The 26,500-nt window shown below is 35.1% G+C and overlaps 1 protein-coding gene across 1 annotated transcript; it reads left to right on the top strand.

Annotated features, from left to right (window-relative positions):
- Positions 1-4,332: 4,332 nt before the first annotated feature.
- Positions 4,333-24,864, top strand: slc13a2 (solute carrier family 13 member 2). The gene is given in 12 exon segments (NM_213452.2): positions 4,333-4,478; positions 7,495-7,623; positions 13,287-13,423; positions 13,516-13,748; positions 15,135-15,318; positions 15,612-15,734; positions 16,427-16,636; positions 18,057-18,187; positions 18,270-18,403; positions 20,937-21,098; positions 21,734-21,871; positions 24,076-24,864. Coding segments are annotated over 12 exon segments (1,842 nt in total). The 5' UTR covers positions 4,333-4,361; the 3' UTR covers positions 24,220-24,864.
- The last annotated feature ends 1,636 nt before the right edge of the window (positions 24,865-26,500 follow it).

Consider the following 26,500-nt stretch of genomic DNA (forward strand, 5'->3'; position numbering starts at 1 on the left):
AGCGGAGAGTTCAAAGTCTGTAAAGATTACTAATTAATGCGTAAAGGCGCTGGTTTCAGTCTGTCCTGAACTAAAGATAATCAAGTGCATCACATGTTTGGACAATCCGTTCATCGCTGATCTGAATTGATTATAGTAATCCATCTTAGCACATCGTTCTTATGCATGGATCCGGTTTTATGAACAGAGCCTGAGTTTTGTATGCAACACTTGTTAACCCTTATCAGAGTTTTGTAAAAAGTTAAATTAAAGGAACATTGCTCTTGCACAATCTTATATAAAACTGTGGCATTTTAAATAGCAAAGTTATGGAACTGTAAAAGTCAGAAAGGGCAGACGCAAAAACAGACATAAAGAAAGAAAGAAAGAAAGACAGAAAGAAAGAAAGAAAGAAAGAAAGAAAGAAAGAAAGAAAGAAAGAAAGAAAGAAAGAAAGAAAGAAAAAAAAAGGAAAGAAAGAAAAAAGGAAGAAAGAAAGAAAGAAAAAAGGAAAAAAAAGAAAAAAGGAAGAAAGAAAGAAAAAAAGAAAAAGGAAAGAAAGAAAAAAGAAAGATAGATAGAAAGAGAAAAGAAAGAATGAAGGAAAGAAAGAAAGAAAGAAAGAAAGAAAAAATAAATAAAGAAAAAAGGATAAAAAGAAAAAAAAGAAAGAAAGAAAAAAAAAGAAAGATAGAAAGAGAAAAGAAAGAAAGAAAAAAGAAAGAAAAAAGGAAAAAAGAAAAAAGGAAGAAAGAAAGAAAAAAAGAAAAAGGAAAGAAAGAAAAAAGAAAGAAAGAAAGAAAGAGAAAAGAAAGAGAGAAAGAAAGAAAGAAAGAAAGAAAGAAAGAAAGAAAGAAAGAAAGAAAGAAAGAAAGAAAGAAAGAAAGAAAGAAAGAAAGAAAGAAAGAAAGAAAGAAAGAAAGAAAGAAAGAAAAAAGAAAAAAAGAAAGACGTTTCACCTGTTATTCAGATATGAAAATGTGACTCAAACTAAATGTTTAATTTTGAAGAAGTGCTTGATAAAGGATTGGGTCTATTAAACTTGATTTTTTTTTTCAAACCAATTTCTTTGAAATTTTATAATCTTAAAACCATTATCATTTATTACTATATTAATAAAAACCTTTGGTAATATAAAATTGCATTGATGTTAGTTAATATAACCAACTAAGACACATTTTCTTAAACTGTATTATACTGTTTCAGTTCTTTGTTAATAGTAGTTGATAAAAATATAACTGTTTATTGTAAGTTCATGTCAGCTTCGGTCCAGTAAATATTACCATTATTATTAATAATAATATTGAACAACTTTTTATAATGTAAATGTCTTCTTATTCAAATAAAGGCTCCAATTAATATTAAGTTCTAAGTGTTTAGTAAGTGTTTCTTCTTTTTAAGTCATGTTGACTAATGTTAACCAATGAAAGCTGCTTTAGGTTAAAATCAGTCTACGTTTAAGTGTCACGCGATTCATCAGAAATCAATCAATTTTGTTTTGAATCACAAGGAAGACTATTTTTATCCTTGATCGACAGAAAGTTTAAAAGTCTGTACTAATTTATTTGATAGAGAAAATCTTTACTGGCTGCACGGTGGCGCAGTGGGTAGCACAATCCCCTCACGGCAAGAAGGTCGCTGATTTGAGGCCAGGCTGGGACAGTTGGCATTTCTGTGTGGAGTTTGCATGTTCTCCCCGTACTTTGTGGTTTTCCTCTGGGTGCTCTGGTTTCCCCCACAAGTCTAAACACATGTGGTATAAGTTAATTGGGTAACCTAATTTGTCCATAGTGTATGTGTGTGAATGAGTGTGTCTGGATGTTTCCCGGTGATGGGTTGCAATTGGAAGGGCATCTGCTGCATAGAACATATGCTGGATAAGTTGGCAGTTCATTCCGCTGTCGGGACCCCAGATTAATAAAGGGACTAAGTCAAAAAGAAAATGAATGAGTGAATGAATGAAAAATCTTTTCATCCTTTATTAATAAAGGCTTTTCTATATTCAAATAAATAATAAAACAATCATTTTATAACAATATAGTTTCAACAACATAACTTAAGACAACTGAACATAGTGGCACAGTGTTGTCTAGTATGGCAGATTTGATTTCTTAAAAAAAAAAAAAAAAAAACATTGAAATGTCCCATTAAATCTTACCCTTTGTCTGATTCTATCATAAAAATAAAATAAAATAAAATAAAATAAAATAAAATAAAATAAAATAAAATAAATAAATAAATATATAAATAAATAAAATAAAAACACGAGGACTGACTTTAGAATATACTGTATATGTAAATCAGTATAATGGTCACACTTTTTCTTAAGGTTTTATTCTCATGGAAAACAAACCATTAACTATTTGCCTTTTGCTTCAGCAAACTCATAATCTGTTGCTTTTTGATAGTCAGTATAGTTTCTAAGTTAGTAAGAATAGGGGCAGTAAGATCATGGAAAAAATGTTCTTTTAATAAGCAAGTTACTCAGCCTGATGCAGTTCCACAATGACTTCAGGAGGCAGTTTCTTTTTATGTTGAATACAAGAGAAAATATTTTCAATAATATTAAAAACCAGGCGAGGAAAAGTCAGTTTTCAACATTTTCTTCTTTGATGAACAGAAGAAAATATCTCAAACAGGTCTTTGACAGGTTATTTTAGTAAACGAAAACTAAAACTTTTGTTCAAAAACAGTTTCGTTAAATGAAATAATAGTTTTAAAAAATCACAATAAATGTAAAACAAAAACTAATCCAAACTAACAACATTCACTGAAATACAAACAAAAAATAAAGTGATGATTAGCAAAAATAATAATCGTTTTCAGAATTAATAAGTAATCATTCTGTGATGGAAAATGGTTTCGAGAAACACCTGTAAATGGCGCTTTTACAGAAAATATATTTTCAATCTAGGTTCATTCTAGAAACATACCCTTACACATATTTTTGTTTTCGCGAATCCACCAGAGGCCACTGTGTATACTTGTTCAAATCTCAAATTTATCTTGCGAGTGCCATTTGTGCCTGCCCTTCAGACGTAAATACACCAGAGGCCGCTGTCAACTTAATGACTGACGGACTGACTGACTGACTGACTGACTGACTGACTGACTGGCCCATATTTACTTCTGGCTTCATAATTTGTGATATCCAGAAATTTATAAAAGGCTATGTTTTCAGAATGAGCCTATGTTTCTACTTTTACCAAAAAGTTGAAAACTAGGCATGTTTAACTACAGACATTATCTTTAATATGAAAAATTATGTTTTAATATTTTCCGAAAAAAACAAAAAAAAAAAAAAAACAGGTATATACTACACTAAATATACAAAAACTAAACAGAAATGTGTTAAAAGCAATAAAAAAAATAAAAATAAAAAAACCCAACAAAACCAATAAAAAACGACCTTAAAATAAGCTTCAAAAAAGGATAAAATATAAAACCAATTTAAAAATGCTAAACTTTAAAAATTCTTTTTTTTGTGTGTGACAAGTTCACAGTAATAAATTCCCAGAAATTTACAACATGTTACTGTAATATTTCACAGTAAATTACATTAGTGTCACTTTACAGGATTTAACTGTAAATGTTACATATTCTGAATTTTATTGTGAAATCAAGGCTAGCATCATGATTACGGCAGATTACTGTAAAAAATTGCTATTTCTTTTTCACGTTAGTTATCATTCGAACACTAATAATATTTTATTCAACAGAAATGTATGCACATTAACCTTTGTTACAGGCACTTTGATATTTAGAAATATTTACAGAAATATCGGTATTATAAAGTACACTACAGTCATTTTCTGTGAATTTATAAACAGCATCATACTGTGAAAGTAATGCAATTATTAGCCAGTAATTTACTGTAAATTTAAGGTAAAATATTTGACAGTGTGAAGGGTGAGTAAATGATGACAGAATTTTGCTGAACTGCCCCTTTATTAGTGAAAACTGATAATAAACCACATTATTCCAATACACATTTCCTCATTTAAGTTCCCAGAAGAGCACAACGAGAAACATTCTCGACATATTTCTGGACATGAATCAGGGCGACACCTGTTCCTCTGTGATGACTTTAGCAGTGTGAAAAGTTCAAATGTGTTTTTAATAAATCCATTACGCACTGCTGCAACAATACAATCAAACTGCTGCTTTAGACAGAGATAACACAAGGGTTTATCTTCTGTGTTTGTCATATACCCCCCTCCTCCTTCATACCCCTGTTTACCCTCCCCTTGTTCACACAGTTAATGTTTAATTTTCCTTATGTGACGATGCCTATAAACGCATTGATCGAGCTGGCTCTCCTCTGCAGTGCTCAAACCATCAGCGCTCCAGCAACAAACACCTGAGGGACCCAGGACACAGACATGGGGTGCACCAAAGCAAGTTTAGTTCTGCGCTGGCTGTTGCTTCACAGAAACTACATCCTTATCTTGTGTGTTCCTCTGCTCATTTTACCCCTGCCGTTGGTGCTCCCGACTCCAGTAAGTACAGAGGGAATATTTCATTTAAATGTAAAGCAAAGTCTTTGAATGTCTGGTATAAAGTCTTTCTATGTTGTTTGAATGGTCTGAAAATGTACTCTCAAATATCGACATTTTAAAGAAAAATTATAAAAGATGAATGATAACTGAAGTGTGTATTTATTCAGCTTGCGGAGGTCACCATCATGTCACAAATAATGAAAAGGAAGCCCCGTGGCTCACAGTTAGACAGAGCTGACAGATCTTCAGCTGAAAAAATAATGCAGGAATATTTTCTGTTCTAAGCAACCACTGAAGTTAGGAAAACTTCAATATTTTGATCACTCAAACCACATTAAGGGACTTTTATTAAGTGAAACAATCTATCATACTCTTATAACAATGTTTTGGTTTATCTTTTACAGACTGGAAGGGTTTGGAAAGTTAACTGAGTATACTGTAACGTACTATATACTACACTATAAAGAATACTGTATCTGTTTTGATGGAAGAATCTTTAGGCTCTAAATCAGTGGTTCTCAAACTGTGGTACATGTACCAGTAGTGGTACGCGGACTTCCTTCTAGTGGTACACGGAGGAATGAAATAAGTCATGTACATGCTACATATATTTCAAAATTTATCAAAAATAATGTATGTAATATGGCATATATGACATATAGCCTATATTTCAGAGGTAATCTGCCACGTTTCTTTTTTTAACTGTGCAGAGTTGTGGCTTCTTTACTAGGCCTACTACGCTACTGTATTTCAATACTGCTCATTTTGCTGGTACTTGGAGAGACAATTTTTTTTTTTCTGAGGTGGTACTTGATGAAAAAAGTTTGAGAATCACTGCTCTAAATAATCAGCACAGTCAGAACTTGATTTCAGAACTTTAATTAAAGCAAACCAGTGGTTTTGCAAGTAAAATATATTTTAGTGAAGTTACTAAAAGGTTGTGCTTATAGCGTATTTTTGCTTTGAAATCTTTACTGACTTTCTAAATCAAATGTAAAAATAAATTGTATAATATATGTAAAGTTTCAAGATGAACGCCTCTATATTGAATTTCGATATTCAAATTCTGTCGTCATTTACTCACGCTTAACTTGTTCTGCATCGCTTGAGTTTAACACATACAACTGAAGTCAGAATTATTAGCCCCCCCTGACTTATTATTTCTGTTTATTTTTCCCCCAATGTCTGTTTAACAGAGAGACGTTTTTTTAAAACAAATTTCTAAACATAAAAGTTTTATTATTTCATTTCTAATAACTGTTTTATTTTATCTTTGTCATGATGACAGTACAGAATATTTTACTAGATAATTTTCCATGACACTTCTATACAGCTTAAAGTGACATTTGAAGGTTTAACTAGGTTAATTAGGTTAACTAGACAGGTTAAGGTAATTAGACAAGTTATTGTGTAATGATGATTTGTTCTGTAGACTATCAAAATTAAAATTAGCTTAGAGTGGCTAATAATGTTTTCCTTAAAATGATGTCTAAAAATTAGAAACTGCTTTTATTCTAGCCAAAATAAAAAAATAAGACTTTACCCCAGAAGAAAAAATATTATCAGACATACTGTGAAGATTTCTTTGCTCTGTTAAACATAATTTGGGAAATATTTTTTAAAAATTAAATTAAATTAAATTAAATTAAATTAAATTAAATTAAATTAAATTAAATTAAATTAAATTAAATTAAATTAAATTAAATTAAATTAAAGTAGGGCTAATATGACTTCAACTGTATATACTGAGGAATGTTGGAAACTTGTAACCATTGACTTATTGTTTTTCCTACTATGGAAGTCCATGGTTGCAGGTTTCCTGCATTCTTCAAAATATCTTCTTTTGTGTTCAACAGAATTAAACTAAAAAAACAGTTTTGAAACAAGCTGAAATTTCAGTTTTGGGTGAACTGTCCCTTTAACAGACTATGCTTCAACTTGAGTCACAGATGAGATATAAACTTTTATAAGCTTTTTAATAATCTGTCAATCATCATTCTCTATCATATCACATCTCTATCATACTCTATCACATTGTACATTTTGCTCCATAATGAAAACAAAACTTTGATGATAATAAAACAGCATTTAAATTTAATCATACTAAACATACTGTAACACTTCATTTTGATAGTCATTTTGATGGTTAGTAGACTGTCTGCTTCATATCTGTTGATACGGCGACTTCAACAGACATTTAACTGACTATAAGAAACTTTTCAAGTCAGCTTACACTGACCCTTAACCCCAACCTACCAGTCTACTTATAGTTGACTTGTAGATGCAATGTAACAAACTGACCATCAAAATAAAGTGTGACCAAACATGTTACTTTGACTTCCAGAGTAATGAATTCTATTTTTATGTTATATATTATATATTTTATTATTTTAGACAAAAAATTTGTCTGATTGTTTTTTTCCTGAGTATGGACTAGACAAAAAATGAGGTCTTGCTTGACTATGAGTAGATTTAGTGATATTCACATTACTTCAGCAGATATATTCACTGAAATACTCTCTAAATCTTACTTTTTAGCCATAAAAATATCGACAATTGTTACCAAAGCACATATTTTAGCTTGATTATAAGGAGTAAGCCTCTAAAAGTCCAATAAACCTTTCCGTTTCAATTAAACTGGATTTACTAAGCATTTACGGGGTCAAACGCATTACACAGCCTTTTCTCTATAGTGATAAAAGCCCTCCATAAAATAGAAGCATCCATAAAAGTAAATCCATTGAAAATTGTTTAGTGTCGTTGATGGTCAAGGGTTACTTTTATCAGCACTTTTTCGAGCGATAGATGAAGATCCGCAAGAGATATAGCAGTGACGCCTTCACCAGATGCAAGAATCCAACCCTTTCATCCCATATGACAGCCTATGATGAGATCTGATGTGTCATGCATTTCATTCACACACACAATAATCCTACAGCAGTGTGTCCTACTGCTACTGGAATAGGTGATGTATTCACTGTAGATCTCTTACCCTTATGACTGCTCTGTTCATCAGGAGGCAAGATGTGGTTTTGCCATCATCCTGATGGCTCTGTTCTGGTGTACGGAGTGTATGCCGCTGGCCATCACTGCCCTGCTGCCCGTCGTCCTCTTCCCTATGATGGGTATCATGGAGTCTGGAAAGGTACAGTTCATTTCTGCGTCTACACTGTAAAACTTGCAGACACTGACTGTACAGTGTACACATGAAGCAATTCTGTGGATGCTGGGTTCCACACAATTGCTTCATGTCGTCCCAACACAAAGTGATTAAATTAACTTCATTGTTTTTTTTTTATACAAATTTAATTTGATTTAACATAAAACAATTAAGTTGTGCCAAAAAAACTGAAGAATTGTGTAGATTCAGCTCAACTTGAAGAAGTAGTTTGACAAAAAGATTTTTTAGTGTGTGAACTTTTTATTTTTGGTGAAATATTTATACATTTAAAAATACAGAGACATAAAGTTGTGAGATACTAAAATATGCTTTAAGAATAAAGTAAATATTACTAAAGAATGAAGTAGATTCAAATAATTTGAGAAAATATTGTCATAAATAATTAATATTCCTAACAGAGGCAGCAGATATTCTAAAATAGAGTTCTTAATAAATTTCAGCCTGAATTTACATTGTCAGATTTACTTTTTACAAAGTCCTACTTTGTGGAATGCTCTGCCCCTCTGTATTAGGTCTATATCATCGCTGTCTGTTTTTAAATCTAGGTTGAAAACTACCTTTTTGATCTGGCATTTTATCAGTGAGAATTGTTTGTTTTTAGCTATAATAACTATTAGTGAGATTTGGTTGTTTTTACCTATATTAACTATTTGTGAGAATTGTTTGTTTTAGCTATAATTTTATACTTGTACTTTGTGATTTATTGTTCAGCACATTGGTCAACCTTTGGTTGTGTTTAATAGTGCTATATAAATAAAATTGACATTGACATTTTTACAGTAAAATACAATATTGCTTTATAAAGCTGACCAAAGCGCTGTAAAGTATAAGAAAATAAAAGGTAAAAACTAGAAAACAAAGCTATCAGATTAATCAGTAAAGACAATAATAGAACCTGTAATTAAGGAGTATTAAAAAAAACTTTTTAAAATGTAAAATAAACCTTATTTACCATTTACCTCAGAAATCTTTATGATAAGAGTCAAAAGGTAAACAAAGCAAAAGATTATTTTATTTAAACATTTATTTGTCAAATTTGACAAGTTCAACCACACTTTGCAAATGACAATTTTTTTATGAACTCTGATTGAATTCATAAAGTATAAAGATAAAGAATTTTAAGGTTTTCTCAAGGTTTTTTTTAAGTTTTTTCTTTTTAAGTGTAAAAAATTATTTAAATATATATAGTTAAAATATATATATAATTATAGATTACAGTTAAAGTGTTTACAGTGTATTGAGCATTAAACATTCAACACACCATGCTGAAAAAAATTAATTGAATTTACAAAATGTTTTTAAGGTAGAACGTTAATTACACAAACGACCACAAATGAACTGCCAAAGTTTAAATTTGTCACTCCGTTCCAAAGTAATTAACCGAACAATACTTTTTCAACCGTATTTCCTTAGAGAAAGTCAAATGCAAATGGCATTAGAGAAAGTCCGATGCAAATGGCTTCTGAAAAATTCTTTAGTGACTGTGGCTGCATGGATGCTGGAAATAACATCATCAAGTGTTGGTTCTGTAACTCCTTGATTTTGCACTGGATCAATTCAGCTTTTAACTCTAATCAAATTTATCAAAATCTAACTCTGGGAGAGGCAGTGGCGCAGTAGGTAGTGCTGTCGCCTCCAAGCAAGAAGATTGCTGGGTGGCTGGTTCGAGCCTCGGCTCAGTTGGCGTTTCTGTGTGGAGTTTGCATGTTCTCCCTGCGTTTGCGTGGGTTTCCTCCGGGTGCTCAGGTTTCCCAAAGAGTCCAAAGACATGCGGTCCAGGTGAATTGGGTAGGCTAAATTGTCTGTAGTGTGTGTGTGAATGTGTGTGTGGATGTTTCCCAGAGATGGGTTGCGGCTGGAAGGGCATCTGCTGCGTAAAAACTTGCTGGATAGGTTGGCGGTTCACTCCGCTGTGGCGACTCCGGATTAAAAAAGGGACTAAGCCGACAAGAAATTGAATGAATGAATGAAATCTAACTCTATAATGTCAACACTTTACTCTGAAATGCTTCAACATCGAGAATTTAACAGTGTGGTTGCAAACAATTTATATGAGCTGAATTTAAACAAACAAATTAAGTTGCTAATTACTAAATGTCTTTTGTTTGTTTAAATTCAGCCCATAAAAATTGTTCACCAGTTACCTTTAAAAAATTTAGGAAATCCAATTAATCATATTTTTTCAGTGTCAAAGTAACTTTAACTAAAACTAGTGAGTGACGAACTGCATTGTCCAAAAACACAACAACAAAAACCACTCCGAAAATTACATAAGAGTTACGATTGACCACATGCCCACAGAGATTTCCCTTCATCAGCATGAGATCTGTTTGAACAAGCATTATCTCTAATGATAGAAGAACTTTATGGGCTATAAAAGTGTTTTTTATGAACACCTTGAAACTTGTCACCAGACTGATTGTTATCTGCCTTTATATGCGTTATCCTTCAGTCTTTAAAGAGAACTCTAATACGTCTGTCAATAAGGAAACAGAACCGATGCACACCGCGCTGTTTACTTTGTCCCACAATGCAGTGCTCTCAACTTGACTTTCCTTTTCCTGAATGAACGGTTTTGATTGTTTTATCTAAGTGATTAGCTTAATAAAAATGGTACTTTACTGTATTTTACTATTCAGCTGTGATTTTACATGTATATGTTATGAACTAATTATTAATAAAGGATGTAAAATAATCACCATTATTAATGCATAGAGTTTGGCATACTGCTTATGTTATAAATAGTATAGTATAAAGTATCCCTAAGAGGACATGATTGGAATAAAATAAGCAACTCAGTCTTATTAGAAATATGAGCTTCATACTTTTTGTGACATAAACAAATGTTTGACTGTAGTTTGGGGCTTAAAATTAACGTTATCAGGGACTGTTCTTTTCATATTAATGATATTCATAGGGACATGTCATAAAGGAATATGGAATCTTTTTTATGCAATACTTTGCACAACACCAAGTAAACAACCTAAAGACTACATTTGCATCACATCTCTATCTCCATAAAACTTTACTTGGAGTGGTCAGTTTGCTGGGTAGCTCACCTTGTTCGTTGTCATAATTGTGATTCGAAATGCTCAGGTTCAAGACTAGTGAATCAGAGTTCAACAAAAGAAGGAATAGCCAGGTAAAACTACATGGTCACAGCTATGCACTTTTTTGTATATTTGCTTTTGAAAACACTATTGGTTGGGTTCATGGAGGGGTTTCGAATAGTGGTTTGCTATGTGATCTGTACTACACGCCCCGCCTTTACGTGGACACATAAAGGAAGGACTTCAGGAACCCGCGAAACATTTAACCTATTCGTATTTCAGAAGAAGAAAAATGTAGACAGTGCCCTCTAGTAGATTTGTCATCTGAAAAGGGGAAAGGAAATGTACCAGGAGCCATGTATTTTGTAAAAATGAAGGCAAATGATGCACATTTTTCCAATAAGATAAAAAGTGATTTGACAATACAAAAATAGCTGAAAACGCAATGGAAATAAATAGTTTCTCACCTAAATAAATTTGCTATTATGTGCAAAACATTTGCGTTCTCCAAACAGAAATATTCTCAGCAAAAGTGTTGTGTTCCCTTGGGAGCAAAATTAATTTTTTTTTTATCAGAAACGTTACATTCATCTGAAATTTGCAATAGTATCTGGATGCAGCCTCTATGATGCATGCTGAGATTGCATCACTCAGACACAATGCACTCAGTGGAGCGAGTGACGTCACTGTGAGGGGTAGGTTTAGGGGTGTGGTTAGGTGAGCGCACTAAAAAGCATTAGATGCAGCTCAGATTGCACTGCACCAGGTCTGCATCCAGACCCCTCTCGAAATTTGACGGTCCCTATTGCACATTACATGCCAATTACTTCTCGTTTGAGTCTTAGTAGTCTGTCTGCTTAATATCTGCTGATACTGCTTCTTCAACAGACATTTAACTGTCTATAAGAAACTTTGCAAGTACATGTCAACTTACAATAACCCTAAGCCCAACAGTCTACTTACAGTATCTAATGAGAATTAGTTGGCATGTAGATGTAATGCAACTTGACTTCAACAAAATGCATTAAATGGATCGTCAAAATAAAGTGAAACCGAAAAGTTTTGCATTTTCCCAACAAACTTTTAGTTCCTCAAATCTTTTACTCTGTTTTGCAAATTTTAGATTTCTATAGGGAACAGCATTTGCTCAAAATCTTAAGCATTCTCTCACAATATTGCATTACTTTGAGAAATACACTGAAATATTTTGCATTCTCTATAGACTTGGATAATATTGTGCAATTCCGAATGTGCTTCACACAGGTTAATGAGCCTGACAAACCAACTGCAGGAAACACACTCTTTCTTCTTCCTCTCTATATCCACCAGACACTTTCCTGCAAACAATCTGTTACAAGGACTCAATAATAATAACAGCAACAACAATTATAATAAAAACGGCTAAATTTGACATCTACATATCACTGCTCTGATGATTTGAAATGCTTCTTTTATCCTTACTTTGGATAAAAGCATCTGGTAAATGAACACATGTAAATGTAAAATGCATTTTTAAGGGCCATGACACCCGCCTCTTTCGGTTAAAGTCTACTTCAGAATTTTTTCAAAAGATGCATGATTAATGGGCGTGGAGCTCCGCGAGCATCGGGCAGGAGTGGGCGTGGCCAGCAGGGGAGAAGGGGAGCGAATAACTGCTGTTGTCAGTTAGCTCACAAACTGAGACACAAAGAGGAGACGCATGAGTTTATAGTTTACAAAGTTAAAATGCAAAGAAATGAACAGTGATTTAATGCCTTGCTACATTTGTAATTCGTAATTTCATATACAGACAACAACAACTTATATCATTATAAAGATGTGTGTTCATGTAAACACTATAAATGAGGACTTCTCCCTCAATCCCTGTATCCAGCAGACTCAGTGCAGCAGGTCTCCTGACCTGTCTATTTCAACCATTAACCCTGCTGGTAATCTGGAGGATTTAGGCAAACACAGCAGCACGGCGATGTGTCTGAATGTGAACGAACTCCTGATGAAAGACAGCGTCCGCCATTCTCTAATTCTCGTGCTGCTCTCCAGACAAAAATGCTTTCAGCTTTGCTGTATGATCGGCCCTGAAAAGATCGCAGGGGAAAGCATGCAACAAACCCCGTGGATGATGGAAACAAACGCATATGAGGCTTCATGAACGGCTAAATATTGTCCCGTGGTTTCCGTGTCTCTCAGCTCGGGCTTGACACTGGCAGGTCTGGCAGGTCTCATGAATAATTAAGCAGCCGGCTCTTCTCATAGGATAAGAAAACTCCGCTATGAATAATAATGAGAAACCGACGCGTCATCATTGCACTTGCAGTTCTGCGCTACGTCGCCGATTTTGATCCCGCCCCAAAAATCATTTTAAACCCGGAAGCTGAAATTAGCTGACAAAAGCTCAAAATTATCCAGTTTCCCCCACAATTACAGCTGACAGGTGCTAACATTTTCTTAATTGATGCTCAACACACACACATCTGTTAAAATAAAAAAAAAAGTTCTCCGGGGTGTCCTGAACCTTTAAACTCAACCCATGTCAACCAGAGCTGAATGTGATATTAAGCGTGTAACTTTGTCTTTTAGGTATGCGTGCAGTACTTAAAGGACACCAATATGCTATTTATCGGGGGTCTGCTGGTGGCAATAGCTGTTGAACACTGGAATCTCCATAAACGCATTGCCCTGAGTGTCCTCCTAGTCGTTGGAGTCCGGCCTGCTCTGTAAGACCAAACACAACGAAAACAAAATCTCCAATTGGGCCTCATTAACTCACCAGTACTGTTTTTTTTACTCTGTCTGTCTATTTCTCCAGGCTAATGCTGGGCTTCATGATCGTAACAGCCTTCCTCTCCATGTGGATCAGCAATACGGCCACCACCGCCATGATGCTGCCCATTTCTCAAGCGGTTCTCGAACAGCTCAGCGCCACAGAAGCGGATTCTGATGAGAAAGAGCTGAGGGAAGGTCAGGTTAATCAAGCGTTCGAGTTAACCGAGGTCAACATCAAGCAACCTTTGGACAACACCCAAGGAGAGAAACCCAACAGTATGTTGAACACTTGTACTTTTTTAAAGTTTTAAAGAGTGTATTATTGAGTATCAAATAATGTCTTTGTCACAAAATACTGTTTGGGTGCTGAAGCATTTCTAATATCCAGTAGTTTGCCACTAGAGTCCACCATCAATATTAATGGACCAGTCAACATTTACATTCTCATCTGTTGTTCAATTGTCTCACAGTACGTCATATTGGCAGATTAAGAGTGAGGAATTGTTTACTTAATTTTGTCGAGTTCTAAAATCCAAACGTTTGAGGTCACCATTATCCAATCAGATCAATGGACCAATCTTAAAACAGCCTGTCATTTCGGCATATTGAATATTTAGTGAGGCTTTGTTGTGATACTGTTTGGGTACTAAAACTTCGCTGAAACCCAATAGTTTGCCACTAGAGGCCACCATTGTCCAATCAGATTGATTAAATAATAAAACTTACACCCCATCTGTTTTTCGTTGGTCTACAACAGTGTTTCTCAGCCACGTTCCTAGAGGACGACACTACATGTTTTGGATGTCTCCTTTGTCTGTCACACCCATTACAGGCCTTTCAGTCCCTTCCAAAGAGCTGATGACCTGAATCAGGTGCGCTTGGTTAAGGAGACATGGCAAATGTGCAAGGCTGATGGTCCTATAGGATTGTGGTTGAGAAAAACTGGTCTACAGTACCTCATTATGGTACTTGAGCTTTGAAGATTGTATATTGCACATCCATTGAGATACTGTTTACATCATTTTGTTTGGGTCTTGAAGTGTTTCTATACTTTGCCACCAGAGGCCACCGTTCGCCAATTAGATTAAGAGACCAATCTTAAAACAGCATGTCATTTTGACAATTGGACTTTTTAAAAAGTGTAAAGCGTGTATTAAATATTCAATGAGGCTTTGTTGTTATAGTATTTGGGTCCTGACCTTCTGTAAAACCCAACAGTTTGCTACTCTTTAAATCAAAGGTGTCAAACTCAGTTCCAAAAGGGCCTCAGCTCTGCACAGTTTAGTTCCAACCCTTATTAAACACACCTGATCAAACTAATTGAGTCATTCAGGCTTGTTTGAAACCTACAGCTAAGTGTGTTAGAGCAGGGTTGGAACTAAACGGTGCAGGGCTTCAGCCCTCCAGGGATTGAGTTTGACACCCCTGCTTTAAATGTACACCTATCTTTAGGTCAACATTTTAGCACTTTGAAGAACTAGAACTTTTGAAGATTGTTAGGCCATATTGCACGTCCAATGAGATATTGATTACTAAATGTTTGGGTTCTGAAACGATTCTAAAATCCAACCGTTTGCCACTAGAGGCCGCCATTGGCCAATCAGATTAACGGACCAATCTTAACCTCTGTTATCTTAACATTTACAACCCACCTGTTGACAGATAACGCAGATGTGGAGGAAGGGATCAACGCTCTTTCTGAACGCAGGAGGAAAGCGCGTGAAGCCAAGTATCTTCGTCTTTTTAAAGGAATGAGTTTATCTGTGTGTTACTCCGCCAGCATTGGAGGAACTGCCACCCTGACGGGCACCACACCAAATCTAATTCTCAAGGGCCAGATGGATGAGTATGTTTCTGTCTCTTATTAAAATGTTTTAAATGCACTAAAAAAGATAAGATTGATTGAATACAGATAAATTAGTAAATAAGATTAATTAAATCCGAAATTGATAAACATAAAATATTCTAGAATAAGGATAACGATAATAAACATTTATTTATTTATTTATTTATTTATTTATTTATTTATTTATTTATTTATTTATTTATTTATTTATTTATTCATTTATTTATTTATTTATTTATTCATTTATTTATTATGGCGTCTCTCACATATTTGATGTTGTTTTTTCTTAACAGGATTTTTCCAGATAACAATGATGTGATCAACTTTGCCAGCTGGTTCGGTTTTGCCTTTCCTAACATGGTGCTGATGCTTGTGCTCTCTTGGCTTTGGCTGCAGTGCATGTACCTGGGCTTTAAGTAAGTAACTTGTATACTTTACATCAAAATGCAGTCAGTCTATTTTTTAGCCAATGGTTCTTAACATTTTTCATTGCCATTTCCAACACAATCATCCCCCTAATACTTCCTGTAGGTTTATTATAGTTTATAAAGTCTTTATTTACTCAGCCTGGACCTGTTCTAAACCTCTGTTCTGGAAATGTTGGAAACTGGAAGCCATTGACTTCCATTCATTGTGTCTTAATTTAATTTAATTTAACTTAATTATTTTATTTAGTTTAATTTAATTTGGCTACTGTTAACGTCAATGTCTTCCTAGAGAACTATCCCTAAATAATTCTATATTAACTATAAAATATTTTATAACTATTTTTAACGGGTTTAAATCGACTTGCTAGCATAAATAAAACTGGCATAATAAATAGATACATCAAATAACAATTTTTAGATCTTGTTCATAAATGTGTCTAATTACCAAGCTTTTACATTTTTATAACGAAAAATCCATGACAATGTGCAAAAGATGAAAATGCTAATAGTTACTAATATAGAACTGAAGTCATGTTGGGCCCCTTGTAAGAGTTGGATAGACACCTAATTAAAAAGGCTGATGAAATGTTGTGGCTGTTATAATAAAAATACATTTTATATGCTTGATAATGTAACACCTTTGAGTAGTCAGTTTTCACTCATGGTTTTTTCTTTTTCAGCTTTAAACAGTCTTTTGGCTGCGGCACAAAGAACGAGGGAGACAAAGATGCGTACAAAGTGATGAAGAATGAATATAAGAAGCTTGGGCCAATGTCCTTCGCTGAGGGAGCAGTGCTGGTCATCTTTATCTTTCTGGTGATCCTGTGGTTCACTAGAGAACCAGGCTTTATGCCAGGCTGGGCAACTGAGCTCTTCAACAAAAACGGACAGTGAGTACAAGCTTCATTTTAAAACTTGAATGGACTCGCCGTTTACACATTCTCAAGTGGTAGGACACCATTATGAGTTTGTTTTCTCTATTAGAAGAATCATGGAAACCAATACCATTGACTTTAACCAAACAATTATTATTATTATTATTATTATATTTTTTTTTTGGATGTGAATGAAAATCTAATAATGTCTAAGAGAATTGCCCAAAACTAGAGTAATCAAACAGACGAATTACACAGCAAAACAAGATTTACTTACTCAGAATTTTTGTCTTGTTTCAAGTCCAAATATCTAAAAAAAAAAAAAAGTGCTGCAGTGTCTAGAAAAACAGATATCTATTGTTTTGTTTTCAGAAGTAATAAGTCCAAATGTTAGTAATTAGTCTCAATTGTTTGCCAGTGGGCTCAGTAAAATTATTATTAGTAAAATTATAAGATTATTTTGCATAATTTGTTTTTAAACAATTTTATTCATTAATTAGTTTTTTTTTTTTTTTCGGCTTAGTCCCCTTTATTCATAAGGGGTCGCCACAGCGCAATGAACCGCCAACTTATCCAGCAAATGTTTTTAAAATAAAACCCATCTCTGATAAACATTCATACACTCCCATTCACACACATACACTACAAACAATTTAGTTTACCCAATTCACCTACATCGCATGTCTTTGGACTGTGGGGGAAACTGGAGCACTCGGAGGAAACCCACACAAACAAGGGGAGAACATGCAAACTCCACACAGAAATGCCAACTGACCCAGCCGAAGCTCAAACCAGCGACCTTCTTGCTGTAAGGCGATTATGCTAACCCACTTCGCCACCCACTTCGCCACCCTCAAACTATTTTAAGTTAATGTAACAAATAAAAGTGAATTGGACATAAAACAATTGAGTTTCCCCCAAAAAATCCCCCCAAGAATTGTGTTGTTTCAGCTCATTTTAAAGAGGTAGTTTAAACAAACGACAAACATATTTTTGAATGCTTCACTGCCATATTATTTTGCCTTTTTTTTGTGGAAAATCTCCCTTAATATTGATATTATTTCTAAAAACCATACAATAATAATAATAATGTGTCTATAAAATGTTTCTTGATATACAAACTTTTAGATATTTGGACTAGAAACAAGATAAAAACACTTTAAGAAAAGTAGACAGACTTCACGTAAAGTCTTTTATTCCTCTGTATTTGAGGACTAGTCTAGTTTTGGGTTATTTTTATACATCTATTAGATTTACACTGACATCCCAATTTTAGTCTTGCTTTTTAAAACCTTGACTTTTTTAAACCGCTGTAAACCTTGAAACTGGTTATCATCCCATGCCTAAACCGAATGTACATTTTTGGGTGAACATTCATTTTTTAGAGACTAAAAAAGCTCAATTGATGTATATGAAACTCTTTATCTCTGTACAGATATGTCACAGATGGGACCGTGGCCATTTTTATGTCCACCCTGTTCTTCGTCATTCCATCTCGAGTGGACTTTTTATGCTCCATCAAATATGAAGAACGTGATGAGGAAGCTGTAGGAGAGGAGCAGGATGGTAAGCTTGTTCTGAATTTGGACAGAATGTTGCGTTAAACTCTGTGTGCAACCTGATAATCTGGACCATCTGTTCTATGTAGGAGTTGAGAAGGAAAAGAAGAGGAAACTGAAAGGAACCCCGACGCTCCTCAACTGGAAGGTGGTTCACGAGCGCATGCCCTGGAATATAGTGCTGCTCCTGGGGGGAGGATTCGCATTGGCAAGCGGGAGTGAGGTAACATGATCACACACTAAAAAAAAATATATTTATATATATATATATTATTTTTCTGCACAATTAATTTACAACATGTTAAAACAACATGAATTAAGTTAACTAATTTTATAATAGTATGTAGATTGAACATAAAACATTTAAGTTGTCCCCCAAACATCTCAAGAATTGTGTTGTTTCAGCTCTGTAAGAATGGTTTTAATCCACAGCGGATCGAGCTGTAGTTCTGCCGAGCGACTAAAAAGTTATCAGAATGATGGTAAAAAAAACTGTACATTTCTAGTCAAACCATTCTTCTGCAATCTCATACCAAAAACGGAAATAAGGGCAGTATTAATAGCTATAAATGTGGGAGAGCGTTGATATTATGTGATTGTATTGTATTGCAATATGGAATAATTAAATGTTGATGTTAAATCAAAAGTAATTCACAAATATTTGAAAATGAAATGATTTAATGACAATAATTCTCTATAGTTACTACTAATTACAAAATAACTGTATAAAATGATAAAATATGAAATGATAAAACATATGATATTAATTGTACCCAGCTTAAATGTAAAATTAAAGTTACCAGAGGTAGAAGGAGAGACACAGAGGGAGGGAGAGAGACAAAGAGAGTAGGCCCAAAAGCCTGATTGCAGTAGAGTCAGAGAAGATAGACTCCAGAGGAGGAGAAGAGCAGAGCAGGAGAGAAGCAGGCCAGGAAAAGAGAGGGCAAGAAAAGAGACATAGCTCGATTTTACCGCCTATTTTGTATCTTTCTTGACCATGTGACTAAAGCCCAAATGCTGAGACATTCAAACTGACCAATCAACATGTGACCACATCATAAAACCCCCAAAGTCCAAACACCAGGGGACTCATGTATCAACGCTGCGTACGCACAAAAACTTTGCGTACGCCAGGTTTCACGCTCAGAATCGCTCACGTTTGGATTTACTAACGATGAACTGAACGTGGGAATGTGCGCAGCTCCACGCCAGCTTCATGGCTGGCGTACGCACATTTTTTGTGCGTGTCTGTTTTATTTCCATTGGCGACTCCTAGAGGCAGTTGTGTTAAATTCCTCTCTACAAAGTGTCTGAGCCTTGCAATGGCAGCTGTATGAGACGGGTTCATCTAGCAGGTATATAAGGTTTCCATACCATACAGTTGACCAGCTAAACATTAAAGCACAATTTGTAGCCTTCCCAATGTAATCTGAGCGATCTACTGCACGCACATTGCTATAAAGACACTATCTGAAGATGAATTTGCATGCGTGAATCAGAAACATTTCCATTCAATAAATGTGCAAATAAAATATGATGCACAAACTTATTAATGATTCCTATTTGTATTTCTCGTGATAAATAGTTGGCAAAATCTGATATGTAGCGGGGGAAAAAAGAAGAAAGAGTTCATCAGACGCTGGATTCGAACCGAGTTCATGCTCAAACGTGTCAAAACATGTTGACATGCGTCTTATGAGCTGCGCCACTGAGACTGTTACAGATACTGCAACATTTTACACCTATAAATCACACCATTTCTTTTTTAATTCACTCAGTGCGATGTTCAGACCCAACTGTGTTAACCGCATCAGCTAAACTCTCCCACTCTATTTTTTCTTTTGTTGTTAATTCCGGAGAACAAACTTGCAAATAACACCGCTTTTCTCCATTCTACCTCCGAAAGCAGCACCTCCAATTCACATTCTGTTCTAAGTTTCTCTTTTTGCTTGCTTTTGCCTTTGCTTTTTCGTTGAGTTTTGCCAAAGTAGAGTCATTAGCATATTTATACAGGGGAGGAGGCAGGGAGGGGGTTTGTGCTCATGCATGTTACGCTTAGTTTCACGTTCATTCAGATGTACAAAAGAATTTGCGTGAGATTCGGCATACGCAGTGTTTCATACATCTGAATTTTTTTCTGCGTACGCACATTTACAGCTTTGTGCGTACGCAATGTTTTAGTATGATTTCCATGCAAGTCTTCGTACATGAGGCCCCAGATCCTGATCTTTTCTGTATCTGCCTTTGGAGTCAATATGGACCTTCCTGAGTCAAAAAGACATGTTTTGTCATACAAACAAATGCATATGATAATTTAGCCTCTTACAGCTCATTTAAACCAGTAGTTTAAACCAACAGCAAACATCATTTTTTGAGTACACAATAAAACACTGTTAAAAATGATCTAAAAATGAACAAATGCCACAATAACTGTTAATTCATTTATTAATGATTACTGCTCATGAGGGTTTCAAATGGTCAATTTTAGTCAATGTTTAAGTTGAATATGTTTACTTAGGAGTTTATTTAAAACTGCGCACATTCTCATGTCAATTATGTTTTCTGTAGATCACAGCCTTTGCGTGGGAAGTGGTGTACATTACATTACATCATTACAGCAGAAGTACAATAAAAATGTAAATAGAAACTTACATGAGTGGTCTCCAGCAGATCTTTTCATAAACACTGAGGGGCGTTAAGGTCAATCATGTTTATTAGAGGACTCTACTGATGTTGTGATGTGTGTGTTTGTGCAGGAGTCTGGTCTGTCAGTGTGGCTCGGTCAGAGTCTGTCACCGCTGAAGAGCATCCCACCGTTTGCCATCTCTATAATTCTGTGTCTGCTGGTGGGCACCTTCACCGAGTGCTCCAGCAACACCGCTACCACCACACTCTTCCTGCCCATCCTTGCCTCCATGGTGAGCTAACACCACCGAGTTGACTTCAACAATGAACTACACTTTCATGAAAAAATTTAGCTCCCACTTTATATTTAATAACCTTAAAGTACACATGAAATCGAAACTAGCATAGTGATTTTGTTAGCTCGCATTGCAAGTTTTGTGGCATTTCATTTAAAAAAAAAAAAAATAAAACATTTGCCCAATCTAAAATTGAAATCTGAAAATGCACTGTGTGAAATTGTCAGATTACGTCTGACTGTGGTAAGGGGTTTGGTTAACAACTGTTAGTTTTGACAATAATGGTAAGGAGTAGTTGTCTGTTAGGTTGAAATAACTCTCCCCAAACCCTTTTCCTGATCTTTCTGAATGAAATACCTACTTAACTACATCCAATCAGCTCACAGTAGAAGAAAAACATGCCCACTTTTCCTCATTTAATATATAATTTGTATACAATTAATGTTCTCATTTGTCACAATGTGAAAACAGTACATGCAGACTTTTACTATGCACTTGCATCAAACTAGAAATGGGATGTACTTGTGTTTTGTGTTTGTAATAAATCACACAACACTTCTGGTGCTTCTGATGTGGTATTGTAAAAGTGGGAGGGAATTTTAAAGCACTGAACTCACTCTCTCTGTTTGCAGGCCACCACCATCGGTCTCCACCCGCTGTATGTGATGCTGCCCTGCACCATCAGCGCGTCGCTGGCATTCATGCTTCCTGTGGCCACTCCACCCAACGCCATCGCCTTCTCTTACGGCAACCTCAAAGTCTTGGACATGGTATGGATGAATACATTTTAAGAGATTTTCCACTCATACACAGTGTTTATACCCAACACGAAAGGTCTGATGTGAAACTTTTCAAATCATTATAATATTGATGAATCTTAGACATGACAAATTACCTACAGAGCAAATAGCTGTGACATACACAAGGCAAAATTCTTGTTTGTTTCTTACTTGAAACCAATGGCCTGCTTCCACTGAGTGGTACAGTATGGTACCAGTCATCTTTATCTGGCTTGCGTTTCCACTGCGTGGTGTAGGGATGCAACAATACAGTTAGCTCACAGATCAATACATACCTTCGTTCTTTAACACTGTTTTCGGTTCGGTTCGGTTCTCATGGCTTGACATGTTATTTTTTTTAATTCTACAGGCAACAGTAAGAGGTTGAGGAGAAATTATTTTCATGATTTATTGCAATACTCATTTTGTTTAACTTAAAAGCCAAGAAAAGTACACTAGTTCCCAGTGTATTGTATAAAAAAAATGAACACTGAAATCTCACAGCTGCTGGTAGCCCATGTACAAACTGGGGAACACATTAATTCCTACCCTTTGAAAATAAACATATATGTGAAGTTAATAAAGATAAATTGTCCATTTCAAATAAATATATTTGTACTTAAGTAAACATAAATAAACCATCTTAATTATCTCGGCGCTGAAAAAATGTGAGACTGTAGTCTGTAACACAGATCGAGTGCTTTTTATAAAATGACAAAAGCCTGAATCTCCAATCACCGAAAACGGCTGCAAATCTTTAGCAATAAACACCCCGCACTGCCTTTGTTATTTGTATGCGTCTCTCGGAACCAGTTGGGTAAATTCAGCGAGGGATTGTTGCTGTTTGGAGGACTTTATTACCTTCTCTGCTATCCTACATTCAGACAGTGATATTGCTGGGTGATGGCACTGCAGATGTGCAGTCATGGTTATACATGTAAAACAATGCTTGCACAGTTATTTTTTGTTCACCGTTTTATGCTTAACGCCAAAACCGAAATGTCCACACACCGCAGATTTGAAAAACGGCAGCACTTTCTCGTACTGTTGCCTCACTTCGCCGGCGCTTCCTTGTACTGTGGCCTCAGCCTCACTTCACCGCCGCTCGCAATGCTAAAGAGTGGAATGATGGTCAAGCGCCCCCTAACTTTATAGCATAATGATTGGATAATTACTTGCGGGGAGGAGTTTCCTCATCTCAGCTCATGGATTTATAGGCACACACAGTCAATTCGGGGAGATATAAAACGCACATAAATTATTTAAACGCAAAACGGAGAAAATCACAATTCACGCCTAAGTCTAAGTCGTGAAGAAGTTGTTGATGGAATATTTGACGATGTTTTTGGCTCTCTGCCATTTACGGAGGATGAGGAGAACTGTTGGATCTAAAAAATATTAATTTACATTCTGAAGATCAACAAAAGTCTTCGGGGTTCAAAATGACATGAAGAGGAGTAATTAATAATGGAGTTTTCCTTTTTGGGCAAACTTACCCTTGTAATATTTGACTTTGTGATCTTCAAGTATTTGCACAACTTTTAGACAATCAGATTTTGAAAGTTAGCTTTTTTTGTAGTGTAGATGGTTTCTACAGTCATTGTATCTGATGTGGATGGTGTTACGTTACCCATAGCTACCCATTATCCTTGTTTGAGGGAGAAACACTGAGGCAATGGTTCCTTCATGACCACTTAAAAGTTGGCACTAGGAAGGGTGAAATGTGAAAATTGTAAAGTTGTCAAACTACATCAAGGCACCATTTTATAATCTTTGACATTTGTTTCTGAGAATTTGGTTGAAATTTCCACTAGAGGGCTAAATGCAACAGTCAAAGTATTATGCTTAGAACACATCACATCTGGTTGGATGGTTACATACAGTTTAGCCACAGAACAGAAGTTCAAATATTTCAAGATCCAATAACTGCATTCGCATATACAGTAATTGAAACTCCACACAGCTTCAATGATACTCCACATAGGAAATAAATGAATTCTGATCACTGGTTTGGTTTTTTTGTCGGATGGTTCTTGTTTTGATGCCTGTTCTACATTATGACAAATTGTAATCAGTCAACTGCATCTGTTGCTGTGGTGTGATTTGGCCTCAAGTGGAAACCTGATAACAAAGTACAATTTATGGACACTTTATGGTAAATTTGATGGCTAATTGTATTTTCCTTTTGTTTGAAGGCAAAGGCGGGCTTCATTCTCAACATCATTGGAATCCTGTGCATCAACCTAGGCATCAACACATGGGGAATGGCAATGTTCAAGCTAGACACCTTTCCCTCGTGGGCCAACAACACACTTGTAAACATCACGGGTACACCATGAACATCTACATCTTGGGTTTTGTGAGAAGACTGAAGGAAAAAAGTGGAGATGGGATGCTTTTATATACACAAATATATTTATATTTATAAATATTTATACCACCATTAACAGTATGCAGTGTATAACGTCCATTCCATTCATTTCAAGCCCATTGGAGCAAAAGCTCAGCTTTCTTAAATGTATTTACAGTATTTGTCCAAGCACTATGTGAAGTGTCTGTTAAAGACGCATCGATTTCCTTTAGTGTTTGTAATTCTGTACCATTGATGTCTTCTTTACTCAAGTAAGAGTACTTTTGTACATGCGAGTTGGCTCAATGTGGCAATTGCTGAAATCTGAGCCATGTTCAGGTTCATTCAGAGCCTTTTTCACATCCTTTGTGGCTTCTGGTTTCATAAGTTGGTTTTCTGGTCTTCCATTTGTGCTGGTTCACGAAAATTTAATAAATTTATAGGTCTGGAATAGACCTTTTTATATTTTGGATCCCTTTTTGGATCACCCTATTTAATGTATTTTAATACAAATATGAATCAATTCAATTTGTACTGTTTAGTAACACAATTCAGGTTTTTTAGTGTTTAATAATTAGCAGAACACACATAATGTAACATTTTTCATGATGTGCATTAAACTAAATAAAACTAATTTTGTGCAAACTTGTGTGAAAGTTCATTCAGAGCTCTTGCAGAAACAAAATTGTTAATAATTGATATCTGAAATGTTTTTACATTACAATAAATTGCAACTTGCAGGTAAATCCTGTGAAAAAACTTACTTTTTTTATAGTATACTGTATGTGCTTATTTGATAACCTTTCTTTAAATTTACACTCAAAAATGAATCATGCTTAGGTTACATCATTAATGGTTTGTAACCTTTTAATTTTTTTTTAATCCATGTTTTCAGAATCCTAGAAATCAATTTAAATCTGTTACAGTTGAATGCTATAAGATTTAATCATTTAAGAGATAACTGTTATTATTATGTAAATACTGTCGTTTTTGTTTCATTTGTTTAAGTAACAAATATTAAATCACAAAGTTTATTAGCTCAATTATGTTAAAAGTATGTAATCCAAATACAAAAAATCAGAATACAGAAATCTTATTTGTTAAATACTTTTGGAGTGTACTTGAGTATGTCACGGATGCAGGTTTGTGCGCTCTTCCGGAGTGTCTGTTTGATCATGAGGGTTTGTTTTGTTTTTGGCGCCCACGTGTATTTGTTTTGGTCACGTGTTATGACGGCACTCAGCTGGATTGATTGTTCGCCAGCTGAGACTTATTATCGTGCCTATATATTTGCGAAGTGTTCTGTGTTTCCTTGTCTGTTCGATACGTGTGCTTATGTGTGCTATCTGTCTGTGGTCAGGACCTGAGGAGTTTTTACTGGACCCTGTTTCCTGCCTGATTCCTGCCCTGTTTATCCTAGCCCTAGCACCGCACTCATTCCTTGCTTTTGTTTTGACTGTGTCAATAAATATTTATTTTGTTCACTCGCACTTGGATTCACCTGAACATTCTTTATTTGTAGAGTAATTAAAGGTGAGACATCATTTTATAACTAGATATTAAAGTTTGAGGACAAACTTGAGAACAAAGGCTTGAGAAAGCCTGTCGGATGCAATTTATTTAGTTTGAAAAAGTCAAGTTGGCTAAAAACAACATAATTAAAAAGCATATTTCATTATATTATAAAGCACACTGTAAAAAATCCTGGTTGCCTTAAATTTTTTTAAGCTGAATCAAATTAAACTTATGAGTCCATTAAACTTATATTATCTTTGACAGACTTAAAACAGCTTGGGTAACTTATAAAATTAAGTTAGAACATGATTAACTTGGGCTGCTTTCACACCTGTCAATCAAATCTTTTGTTCCAAAACAGAATAAAATTGTTACAATGTTGCTCTCTTTTTCTTGGTACGTCTGCTTTCCCACACAGAGTTTCTAAATGGACCAAAATAGCTAAAACAAGTCACATACGAGTAAACTCTGCTCACATTGGTCAGAGTTTCAGGGTTTATTTTGAGTCCTGCTCAGCTGTCATGCATCCATATTTCATTATATGACGATGAGCAATAAGACATTATAAGCGAAAAGGTGCACTTTAATTTTGAATGATGACACCCACAGACATCACCAGATATAAATTCCGCCTGACATTCCGCCCTACTCATAATTCCCTTTTTATATAGCCGTATAAATGCCCATTACATATCCATAACACACTGTGATATAGCCTGGTTCAGATCATTTTGCTTTCTCACAACAATCGATCT

This window comes from Danio rerio, chromosome 21 (assembly GCF_049306965.1).
Source record: "Danio rerio strain Tuebingen ecotype United States chromosome 21, GRCz12tu, whole genome shotgun sequence".
Taxonomy (NCBI): Eukaryota; Metazoa; Chordata; class Actinopteri; order Cypriniformes; family Danionidae; genus Danio; species Danio rerio.